This window comes from Dasypus novemcinctus, chromosome 15 (genome assembly GCF_030445035.2).
Source record: "Dasypus novemcinctus isolate mDasNov1 chromosome 15, mDasNov1.1.hap2, whole genome shotgun sequence".
Lineage (NCBI taxonomy): Eukaryota > Metazoa > Chordata > Mammalia > Cingulata > Dasypodidae > Dasypus > Dasypus novemcinctus.
The window spans coordinates 22463950-22476915 of record NC_080687.1 but is presented as its reverse complement, the minus strand read 5'-3'; the positions used below and the strand labels follow the sequence as shown (position 1 = coordinate 22476915).

The 12966-nt window shown below is 35.4% G+C and overlaps 1 protein-coding gene across 6 annotated transcripts in view; it reads left to right on the top strand.

The window, feature by feature from the left end:
- Window positions 1-12966, top strand: part of ARHGEF7 (Rho guanine nucleotide exchange factor 7) — a 242324-nt gene that overhangs the window by 211744 nt on the left and 17614 nt on the right. For all 6 annotated transcript variants that reach the window (XM_004447006.5, XM_004447005.5, XM_058276418.2 and 3 more), the window contains 5 exons: window positions 1123-1201; window positions 1400-1539; window positions 4142-4366; window positions 6952-7045; window positions 11752-11841. In XM_004447006.5, coding sequence (XP_004447063.1) covers window positions 1123-1201; window positions 1400-1539; window positions 4142-4366; window positions 6952-7045; window positions 11752-11841 — 628 coding nt within the window. The remainder of the gene's footprint in view (window positions 1-1122; window positions 1202-1399; window positions 1540-4141; window positions 4367-6951; window positions 7046-11751; window positions 11842-12966) is intronic.

Below are 12966 nucleotides of genomic sequence, written 5' to 3'. Positions count from 1 at the left end.
TGCCAGCTTAAATACAGATACAGTTTATTTTCTGTAGGAGTTCTCAAAGCTATTAAGAGACTTACGTGCATTATGAATCATGGAAATGGATATACTATATATATTTTCCAAATATACTTGAATACAGAGGTATCAAGCACTGGTAATTCCACATGTCTAGTGTTCTACCTATCATACTTTTTAGGACATGATTTTTTAACCTTGGCACTGTTGAGATTTTGGGCTTGATAATTCCTTAGACTGGGGCATGGGGGCTGTCCTGTCCATTCACTGTAGGATGTTCAGCAATATCCCTGGCCTCTCCTCACTAGGTGTCAGGAGCACCCTTTACCCAGCTGGGGACTATTCTTTAGGAGGTTTTGTTGATATAGAATCCTTTTTCTCACCTGACTATTCTACAGGCAACTTCGTCCAAAAAACCTGTAGTTTTCTCCTTAAAGACTTGGTTGGCCACCATTGTATCAGAGTTGAGATGAACTGGCCTAATTTATTTTGTTTTTTAGTTCTATTTTGTTTTAATTATTACCTTCTCTGCAATCTTTCCATTGACATTTTCTATTCCAGGTATCAATTAAAGATTTCTTCCTTTTTCAGAGAAGACTTTGTTGCCTGCCATTTTTTTTTGCATTATCTGTAATATTTAGCACAGCTAGTTATTTCCATTTTGTGGACTATGAAGTATAACTTTTATACATTTCCTGATATTGCCTTAATTTCCCACCTAAACTGTTGCCTTCAAGCTTAGAACTTCCTTTTTATTCCTTTATGAGGCAAATATGTGCTTCAAATAGTTGATGTAGGCTTTAGTTTTTTTTGTTTTTTTTGTTTTTTTAATAATATTTTTGCCTCCCAGTGTTTATGTTTAAGGTAACTGATCAGAAGTTTATTTTTGTTCTGGTTTGCTCTTTGTTTTGTACCTTTTGACTGGTTCAATTTCTTGACTATAGTCTTATGATTTCTTGTTTCAGATAGAGATTTCTATATTATACGTGCATCTGATACAAAGAAAAGAATACAGTTTCTCTGCCATTTCTAAAAATCATATAATATTTATTTTAATGGCATACCTTCTTTACTAGAAAAGCACTAATTGTTTTTTTTTGGGGGGGGATTCTTTTTTAGGGAAAGCTTCCAACGACAGGAATGACAATCACAAAGCTTGAGGACAGTGAAAATCATAAAAATGCATTTGAAATATCAGGTGATAGGCACAACTTTTGTAAATGCTATCTATCACTGTGTTGAGAGCTAGATTCATTTGTTTTCAGATTCTTAAGTATTTCAGAGAGCTGATATTTAAGCATTGTTGAATTATATTCTGTCTGTGTGTGTATGTATATACATGTATGCATTTTGACCTGTTTTTCCATTTTAGCCTATTATTTGTTCTCTCTTCTAGGGAACATGATTGAGCGAATATTAGTGTCATGCAATAACCAGCAGGATCTGCATGAATGGGTGGATCATCTACAGAAGCAAACTAAAGTCACATCAATTGGAAACCCCACTATTAAGCCTCATTCTGTGCCATCGCATACCGTAAGGACTCACGTGCTGTTCCTTCTTCCAAACTCCAGACAATATCAGCTTTTGGTGGATTTGACAGGAAATGATCATGTACTTTAGAGCAGATTTAATATGTGGATTAACAATGCAAAATATTTACTTCATATCCCTCTAATAGTGAATAGTTTCTCAATGATCATTATTGTGAAACAGTCCTAATAGTGTGTGTATTCACAGTTCAACGAAACTTGGATAGGAAATGACTTCTCTTGTAAGAATCAATCTAAAAGACTAATTTGAGAAAGTTTTCTGCTAAACTACCAAAGAGCCACTAGTCCAGAGATTATTTTTTCTGAACATTTTAACTGTATTTGTATGTTTCATAAAAGACAACACAAAATAGATGATTAAGATGATTAAAATGAGTCAGATTCATGTTGATAGCATTAAAATGTAATTTTTGACTCATTTTGATTTTAAGAAATTTATCTTCTACTTAGACAAGTTCAATAGGTTTCTGGTTTTTTAGATACTTAAAACATTTCAAAATAGATTAACACCAAATTTCCAGGGTTTAAAACCTCTCTGGTGTTTTATGCTTAAGATATTGGTATTATTTTAATAGTTGATCATATTTATCACATAATAGTTTAAAAATGGTAGAAGCCTTTTTAAAAAATGAACCGTGATTACAGAAACATTTTTAGTTTGTAGATTTGTTTCATGTCCTTATAAAGTTTTTTTGGTCTTTATGAGGATGTTTTCTACATGTAAGTTCATTTTCCATTTATTATCCTTCAAATTAAAAGTTTTAGTCCAATGGGGGTAAAGAGTTATACAGGAACTCTGTTCTTTCTGCATTATTTTTCTTTAAACCTACAGCTGCTCTAAAAATAATAAAAGATAATGCTAAAAGCAAAAATTTTTCGCTCAGGAAAGGTTGCTATGATGTAACAATTTGATCAGTTTCATTCTGCCACTCTTATTTCATTCAACAGTTTGAAGGTTAAAACTACTCACTTGCTTTAGCTAGCATTTCATTTAGAATGGCTCTGCCATTTGTACCTTCTCCTTCCTTTTAAATATACTTAGCTTTCATAGAACTAAATTTATTCTAAAGACATATATATTTTATGTGTGTATTTATAAAGAAAAATAGAACTGCTCTTTTCATTCAGATTCTCAATAATAGCCTGAAGCTAAAGTTTATAAAATTTTATATCTAGTAAAACTTTGCTCTATATTTGGACCTTTGTACTTCAGTATTTCTTTTCATGTTACTTAGTGGCATAGCAGGCTTTCCTTCAACAGGAGGTTAAGTCCCTGCTATATAAAAATCGTATATAGACTTTTGAAATGTTCTACGTTTTCCCTAGGGAGTTTTTCTTTGGGGAACTATGGATTGTCCTTGTGCTCTGACTATCCACTGTGAATAATATTCTAATTTTAGCATAAAACAACCTTTTTTGACTTTTTCAGCAAATATTACTTATTATGACATTATTGCTAACGGGTGTTTTGCATAATTTCATCTTTCTGTGAATTATTTGAAAATTATTTTGTTGTGGTTGTTGTAGCACATTATGAGTCTCACACACACCCTTCCTTTTCTACCAAGGACCTGTATGTGATTATTGTAGCCTTTGTAGAAAAATGCTCACATTCTTGAATACCATGGTATTAGCCATTGTATGGGCTTCCTTCTAGCCATGTATTTCAAATATTGTTTAGTTCTTTCCAATGGACCTTACCTCATTTGGTCAGTTCACATAACTCTTCATTTTTCCCATTAAATGCACCTTACTATTGGCTAATTTGAGTTTATTAGCTAATTTTACGTGTCACTTATTTGTTTTATTTTACATTGTCTCTTTTAACTGTTAGTGTGCTGGAATATTTTGGGGTGTTCCAGGAATATAAACCCAATCAACAACTTGTTCCTCTGAGAAATTGGATTTTCAATAACTTTGTTTTGATTAAGTGGAATTTTCCAAGAAAATAACTTGTTCTATCCAGGGAATGGCCAACTTTTTCTGTAGAGAGACAAATAAATAATTTTGGCTGATGGACCATGTAGTTTCTGCAATTGTACTTTGTGGTTGTAATGTGGAAGCAGCCACAGATTATAGTAAAGGATTGGGTGTGGCTGTGTGCCAGTAAAACCTTTTTTAAAAAGGGGCCAGGCCACTTTTTAGACCAATGCATAGTAAGTGTCTTGGGAGAAAAATTACTCTCCTCCCAATAAAGGAATGCCTGTTCTTTTATAAAATACTGATTTTTAAACCAGTTGAAATACTTTTTTCCAAGTGTTATTCCCATGGCAAATACAGAGGTAGTTTGTAGACTATTCAGGATTTTGGGTATTCAGTTTAGTGCTGCTCGTTACTGATAGAAGCAATGCAAGGAACTCTGTTCTTAGGCCAGGTATGTCACAGTTGACTGCATTTGGCCCAAGAAACTGGTTGTTTGTATTCAGAGGTCAAAAGATTTGATAATAATTTGGGGGTTATTTTATTGGGAGTATTTTTTTAAAGACTGAATTAAATCTATTTGATCAAGGTTCCTCCTACAGTAAATGCACTAGTGTCTTATGTTTTGTTTCTTCTCTTTTTCCAAACTTCTGTGCACTTGGCAGCTTCCTTCCCATCCAATCACTCCATCCAGCAAACATTCAGACAGCAAGCCAGTGCCACTGACTCCTGCATACCACACGCTCCCACACCCTTCACATCATGGGACTCCACATACCACCATTAACTGGGGACCATTGGAGCCTCCTAAAACTCCCAAACCTTGGAGCCTGAGCTGCCTGCGACCTGCACCTCCTCTACGGCCTTCAGCTGCTCTCTGTTACAAAGAGGTGAGGTCTTTTGGCCATTCAAATAGCCACAGTAAAAAGTATGGCATAACAGAAATAAGCATAACTTGAAATCTGGGTGTGTTAATTGGTCATACTATACTTCATCCCATTTTTTTTCCATTTCAATGAAATAGAAATATTGGCAATCAAATATTTCTCTCTGTGACTTAAAAAATACAGATTAGCTTCCGCAGAACTGTGCAGAAGGGTCTGCTTCATTCTTTTATTTTTCCTCCCCTTCTGCTGCTTAAGGGGCCTGAGAGACCCACAGTATGGAAAAGGTGTGTGTAAGATTGGATCCTTTCTGTGAACTTTCACAGAAGGATCTTTAATGCAGGAGAACCCGGTACTCACCTGAGTGCTGCTTCTGAGGGCCTTCCTTAATTCCTGCTGATCTCTGAGGAGCAAGAAGAACAAAGGAACTAGAAGAAACTTCACAGGGCTTCCTCTTTGCCTCTTGCTAAGCCTGAACTTATTTTGTACTTCCAGTTGGTGAAGGGTATCACTTTGTTTCTGCATGCTATTCTGTTGTCCCTTTTGATCCTTTCTTTAAGTTCAGATTTTCCTGTCCTGGAACTCTACATGTTGTCACTAGAAGCTACTTAAGTTGAAGAAAGCATTTTACAAATAAAAATGGAAAGGAAAAAGAAAAAGCAACTCTCCCCTTTGATGTGTAAGGAATTATAACACACTCTTCTTGCTCTTCTCCATTCTGATTCAGTATTTTATTTATACTTTATGCAGTTATTAACAGTTTCATACACTTATACTTAAATCTGCTTTTGAAGATGAAAGGAAATGTCTTAAAAAATGTATTTTGAGAGATTTTTATTGAATAGATATGTCATGTCTCCATTTGAGGAAGTGATGAGTGTGTTGAAACATTGTTGTCTGGTATCAAGACTCTTTGTCCAGTTGGGGACCATATATGCAAAAGAAACCAGAGCAGACCTTCCATATTTGCTAGCAGCACTAATTAGGTTAAGATACATGGAAAAGTACTATATAAGAAATTATAATCAATTTTTTACAATTTTCTGTTTCCAATGAATTTCGGTTTTTATGATCTGTATCTTGCTGGTAGCCACATAGCCCTGTCAAGAATGTTTTATGATAGGCAGTTACTTAGAGAATATTGATGTTCCTTTATCATATAGTTTATTGCTGACAGTACAAAGGAAAAGTAACGTGTAGGCAAAAAAAAAATGTGGAGATTTAATTACTGGGGCAGAAAATTGGGGTAAAACTGTTAAGCTTATATCAAGGAAGTGAGGTAGCAAGAAGTTTAAAAACAAAATAACAAAAAGCAAAGAAGTAGAGTAGGGAGAAGGTATTAAGAACTGCATAAAAATTTTGATTTTTTATAAATCTGTCTAATTGTTTTTGCTGGACTCCCATTTTGGTAAAATGGTTTCATACTCTATAATTGTCCAGTGTAACTGAATACTTTTAAGATTACATTTTAATCAGACAGAAGGGCATTAATTTATTCATAGCAAGTATTTATCTCTGTTAGTCTTGAATTAGGGAAGCTAATTTTATTTTTAGGCTTTCCAGCAAGAGAGAACATATTGTATGTATTTCTTCTGGAACTGATTTCTGCTGCATTTCTAAGAGTTCTTAAAATATATTTATTTTATTTCTACAGAGAAAAATTTCTAAGAGATAACTTTAAATATCAGACTTTGTTCACTCTGTGCTTCCAGTTTGGTTCATCCTACAGTGCATCTCACCTTCTGAATCTTGAACCATTTATATAATTTGAATGATGCAGAAGTTAGTCTTTTTTTATATCAATGTTTAATATATGCATGACAGTTGAAACTTCACAACTCCCCTTTTCCTCCCTCCACCAATTAGACTTTGTCTTGCTCATTTAGTTTTATTCTTTTCTCTTCTGCACTTTTTACAGAGATATCTTGTGTTACAAAGATAAGGGGTAGATCATTATATTTTTAAACATAGCTCTAAATTTGCATGTACATGCCATACATAAGCAACCAGTGCCAATTTTCTATTGCTTTATTCCTCTGCTCTCAAAGGCAATGAACCGATGACTTATTTCCTCTTCTTCTCCTTTGAGGCTTCACATATTTTCTTGAAGGAATCAGTTTTTACTTTCCTTTAAAAATAGCTTTAGTTTCCTCATCTGTTTTTACTTAGATGTATCAGATGGTTCCACAACTCCAAAATTAATAGACCTTCTGTGCCCCCTGGGAGTAGGTATGGATCTCTTTGTGCATACATTATGCCATGTCAGTTTTTTCTTCCATCCAAATTCTGCCAGCCAACACAACCTTGTTTTTATAGTGCTAATGGGATCCATGTAACACAAGTAAGTCTGTTTTTGTCAGAGTCAAGAAGAAATATTAATCAATGACTAAAGCTGAAAATAGCTTATTTGTTTTAATGTTCAGCAGCTGACAACAGAAAATCAAATTATAATGAGAAAAGTAGGAAGCACCTAACAGTGGCTATAGTACTTTAATATTTTACAACTTAACAGCAGTCCTTATGATACACCAGTAAAAATTATTGGCTTTGGAGTATTTCAGCAGTCTTCTTTTTCCTTCTTATTTCTTTAGGATCTTAGTAAGAGTCCCAAGACCATGAAAAAACTGCTACCTAAGCGCAAACCTGAACGGAAACCTTCTGATGAAGAGTTTGCATTGAGAAAAAGTAAGTAAATGTGAATGAACAACAATAACAAATAGGTTTCTTAGTTACAAAGGCCAAAGTTTTCATAGAATGGAGAAGTTGATAGGTTTTCAAAGGCTTTAAACAAAACTCAGAGTTTTGAGCCTTAGTATCACTTCTAAAAATAATACTGTAGGATAGATGGCAATTGTTTGAGGTTTGGCAATGATGGAAACAAACCATTTTGGCCTTTACACAGGTAAGCAGAAGATCAGTATTTGAAATGCAAAGAAATGTCTAAATGTTAATGATGACACATGTGCATATATTTTCCCTTAATAAAATAGTTTACATTCTTATGGCATATATATTTTTTACAGTACATTTTAGTGAGTAACTTTGGATTACTTCCACTTCATCTATAAAGCTAAGCCAAGTGTACAGTTTAGACCTGTGGGTTTCACTTGCCGTTCTATCCCCCTTTTTCTGTTGATAAAAAAATCTACCTACACTTTCTCAAATGCCGTCATTTCCCAAAGCTTTCCCTTAAGTTTACTGACTGAATGTGACTTGTTCTTTTTAGACTTTCACACACATTATTGCTTTCTCTTTATCATACTTATTTATGTTTTTGTATGTTCTTCCCTTCTCAAGCATAAATGTCTTAAAAATAAAAAACTGTATCAAATTCAGTCCAGAGTTATTATACATCCTTTCACAGTGAACATCTTACACACATTAGGTCCTAAGTTGATACTGATTGAATAACTAGAGCTTATTTTAGAAGCAAGTGATTTGAAAGATTCACTACTCCTCCCCACTCCCCCATTTCTTCCCAGTGTCTAATTCATTTTACTGATAGTGATTGCCAGAAAGGAATACCAGGTATTAAGTCTAACAGAGTGCTGTGGGACTGTTTAGCACTAAATGTAAGTACTTGAGATAAGTAGGTAGATGATTAAGCCAAGAAAGACAGAAGAGCCTGCCCTTAGAGACCTTGTCAAGGTCTGTCTTAAAGATCTCTATCACCCTGCCCCTCTGTCATTTTCTCAGTCTTCCCTGTTTCTCCAACTCCTCATTCTCCAACTACCGCCAATCTCAAGACTTAGTGATGTTAACAAATCTGCTAAGCCCAACTTCTGCCAATGATATGTTGACTAACCATCATCAGCCAAAGGGGTGCTGATGCAAAATACCAGAAATTGGTTAGTTTTTTATACAGGGTGTTTATTTGGGATAAGAGCTTACAGATACCAGGCCATAAAGCATAAGTTACTTCCCTCACCACAGTCTATTTTCATGTGTTGGAGCAAGATTGCTGCCGATATATGCGAGGGTTCAGGCTTCCTGGGTTCCTCTCTTCCAAGGGCTTGCTTCTTCCTGGGACTTGATTCTTTTTCCTCTGTGAGCCTACTTCCCAGGGTTCCAGCTTCAGGCTTCAGCATCAAACTCCAGCATCAAACCTCCAACATCAAAAGCCCTCAACTCTGTCCTTTGCCCTGTCTTTTATCTGTGAGTCCCTACCCACCAAGGGGCAAGGAGTCAACACCCTACTGACACAAGAGGTTTACTTGATTAAACCTCTGAATCCAATGTAATCTCATATGCCCAGAGGAATTCATCAGTAATATCAAACTGCTACAGATGACAAAAGGAAAACTGCTAGAAATCTTTACAGGTTTTTGTCACTTTCTGGAGTATTACTACTATTTTTTCACCTTACCTATTTGGGACCCTTTAAAGATTTCATTTCCAAAAGAAGGCTCATGGGAGAGGTACGTCTAGTCAGAATCTGAGTATCACTGACATCACAGTGAGGAAGGAGGCTCACTGTGGTATAGTGGTTAAGAAAGCGGTCTCTGGAACCTGAACAATCTGCACTTGAAACCCAGCTCTGTCACTTAGTAACTGTGTGACCTTGGCAAATGACTTATCTCTGAACTGTAATTTTCTTATCCTTAGTGTGATGATTATAATAAATTGGAAGAATTAGATGAAATAATGGACCTATAAATTGCTCAAGCTTTAGCTGTCTTATCCTCATCATATTATATACAGTACAAACAGCCATTATAGCATAAGTTGCCTTCCTGTCAATTTAATTACCTCCAGTCATAAGCATGCAAGATAAGGTACCTGACCACCAGAATAGTGCCAAACTCACAGAACACTTAATGAAATGGTTGGTTGATAAGGTGTATATTTTAGTGAAAAGAGCTAAATTTAGAATCAGATCGCTCTAGAATTGAATACCTGCTGTGCAATCTTTCATTTATAAAAGGAAAATAAATACCTAACTTGTAGGATTGTTTTATGATCTCCTTTCTTCAGTAAATATTTATTGAGCACCTTCTATGTGAAAGACACTGTCCTGGGCACTTGACTTATGGCTGCAAATAAGATACTCATGCACTTGACAAATATTTATTGAGTACCTTCTCTCTGCCAGGTGCTGGGTATGCAGCAGTAAACAAACCGAAGACCCCTGTCTTTATTTTAGTAGAAAGATAAAGGGGGGAAAAAAATAAAAGATAAAGTAAGTTAGCTTTTAGGTGCTGCAGAAAAAATAAAATAGGGGAGGGATTTGGGGGTGGGACAATTTAAAATAGGGTCAGGGAAGATAATACTGAAATGATAGCATTTGAATTAAAACTTTAAGGAATTGAGGAAGCAAGCCAAGCAGAGATCTGTGGATGCACATTCTAGGCATTGGCACATAGGCACAGAGGGAGGAACTTTCATGGGCAAGGACCAGCAAGGAGACCACTATACGTGAAGTAGAGTAGTGATAGAGAGTAGTAAGTGATGAATTTTGAAAAGTAATGAGGAATTAGGCAATGCATACTTTGGTGAATAGGAGACCATAGTACAATTTTAACAAAGGATTTCATCTGACTTTTATGTTTTAATAGTGTAGCAGTTTGGTATTACTTATGAATTCCAAAAATAGATATTGGATTATGTTTGTAAACTGGTCTGTTCCTCTGAGCATGATTAAATTATGATTAGGGCTTTGATTGGGCCACATTAGTAGGACCTTGAGTCCCTGCCGCCTTGGTGGGTGGGAACACAGAAAATTATGTGGCAGAGAAGAGAGTGGGAGTTTTGAGCTGGAACCTGGGAAGTGAACACACAGGAGAAGAACAGAGAGGAATAGAGATGGCTCCTTAGACACACAGAAACCCTGGGGAGAGATAGAGCCATTTACCTGATAGTCTACAGCTGACCTTGTGGAGAGAGCACAACAGGAGCTGAGCCTGGAGAGAAACAGAGCTCCAGGAAGAGAGGAACCCAGGAAACCTGAACTCTTGGCAGCAGTCAGCAGCCATCTTGCCCCAACACATGGCAATAGACTTTGATGAAGGTAGTAACTTATGCTTTAAGGCCTGGTAACTGTAAGCTTCTCCTCCAAATAAATACCCTTTATAAAAGCCAACAGATATCTTGGTATTTCACATCAGTAGCCTTTGGCTAACTAATAAAAATTGGGTCACTGATTGCTGTGTTGAGTTGGTAAGAGACAAAGACAGAAAGAGGGAGACCAGTTAGGAGGCTGTTGTAGTAATCCAGGTAAGGATAAAAGATGATAGTGGCTTGGACCATGGTAACAATCGATATCATAAGGATAAAAGGTGATGGTGGCTTGGACCATGGTAACAACAGATGTCAGATATTCTTTGTCATCTTTGATTGTCACAACTGGGTGAATACCACTGATATCTAGTAGAGGCCTAGGGATGCTGCTAAACATCCTATAATGCACAGGACAGCCCCCCACAACAAAGAATTTTATGACCCAAACTGTCAATAGACTGAGATTGAGAGTCCCTGACCTACAGGATGTGCTTTTAGATTGAATGTATGAACTGTGCAATAGAGGGAGACGTCAAGGATTACTCCAAAGCCTTGAACCTGTGTAACTACAAGGATGACTTATATTTACTGAAATGGGGAAGATTATGGGAGGAGCAGGTGTGTGAGGTGTGGAGGAGGAAACATGGAGAGAGAGAACTTTACCAAGTTTGATATTTCTATTAGGCATCAGGAGGAAAAACTAAGTAGACAATTAGATATGATTCTGAAGCCCATGGGAAAGATCTGTACTAATGGTAAAAATTCCAGAATTGTTATCAGTGTTTAGTTGGTATTTCAAGCTAACAGTCGAAATCATGAAAAGCAGTGAGACTAGACAGAAGAAAAGAAATACAAGGTTGAAGTTCTAAGGTACTTCAGTATTGAAGGAGGGACTAGTGAGATAAAAAGAAAACCAAGCATCTTCATGTGGAATAAAAGAGACAATTTTTACATAATGATTTATATAATGTTTGCATAAATCTTTATGCAAAGATTATATAATTAGTGCTTTGTACATAAGTGCTTAGTGAACTTTACTCCTTTAAGCATAATTACCATATTTTCATAAGATATTTAAACTGCTTTTTCCTGTCCCTTACCCTTTTCAGTTTGGAGATGGGGGATGTTGTTTTTCTTATATATTAGTAAGACAACCTTTATATTTAGGTATTAACACTTGCTGGTTATATTGCTGATAGAAAATACTTCTCAAAAATGAAAATCTTTTTTTAGTATAACTTTTCTTAATATTTGGATAACAGTTATCTGACAAGAAAATAGAAGGGATTTCATTAATTGTCATCATTTTTGGTTGAATTGATGACTTTAAATTCATCTTGATAATTTTATTAATTATTTTTAGTTAAATTTTTAAGTGTACTTTGTTTTGACAGGCACAGCTGCTTTGGAAGAAGATGCTCAGATTCTAAAAGTTATCGAAGCTTACTGCACAAGTGCCAAAACACGACAAACGCTCAATTCAAGTAAGTTTTTATTTCACAATAATGTAGTAAGAATTGTAGTGTGTGTGTGTGTGTGTGTTTGTTTGTTTGTTTAAATTAACAATCTAAAGTTAATTGCTTGTTTGGATCTATCATTGCAGAGCTCATGTGTGTGAACGGTTTTTAGGGAGTGACTGTTTCTGTAGCTTAGCAAGTAACAGAACAGCTTGAGCCTGAAGTCTTTAAGTCATGTTAAAAGAATCTGAGCTGTCATTAAAATAACTGATTTTTTAGACAACATTCTGCTGGGAAATATTTAAGTGTATGGTATGGCTAGAATTTATGAACTTTCTTTTGCTTAAAGAAGGTATGTGTAGAAGACAATGAAAGATTGATTCCATTATTTAAACTATTAGTGTAGTACTGGGATTATTTTTAACTTCTTAGAATTGTCCAACATGTAAACCTATTGCAAAGCTTCTTTTACCTTTTAGCCTCTCCCCAACCCAAACCCTACTCCTTTTTTTTACATGTTTGCTTTTTAAAATTTTTTAAAATAAACACCAATTAATGAATTTGGTAGCTTTCATCCCTGAGTTTGCCTTTATTCAGTGCTATCTGGAATGAAAAAAATGTTAATCTATTTTGTTAACAATGAAAAGGTTGTTTTTTAATCCTCCCCAGGAATGCAGAGTAAAATGCAGTAAGATAGAGGCAGATATGTAGTAGTGCATATATTTGTTCAGAAGAAAGAGGCTTATTTTTCCCCCTTCTTGGTGGCATCTTTATTCCCTAAATGGCTAATATTTTATGAGTGTGCTGGTTCTGGGATGACCATGGACACTACAGGTTGTCCATGTAAAGTTGTTTCTTGTGTTGGTTATTTTTTTGAGAACCGGAATATTTATATATTACTTCTGACATAAAAACTGATTTCTTCTAGATTTTATGTGTTCTCACTTCCCTTTCCACCTTGACTTTTGGCAAATCACTTTTTCTTATCTCTTCTGTTTCATCACCTGCAAAATGGTGGTTAAAATTAGTGTCATGTACTTATTTTAAACTAATGCTGGACAAAAAAAAAAAGGATGGGAAAAGTTTTCCGCTTCTTTAGCTTTTGTTAAAGATAACTACAGCTATAGAGATAGGTCTAGCTGAATTAAATCC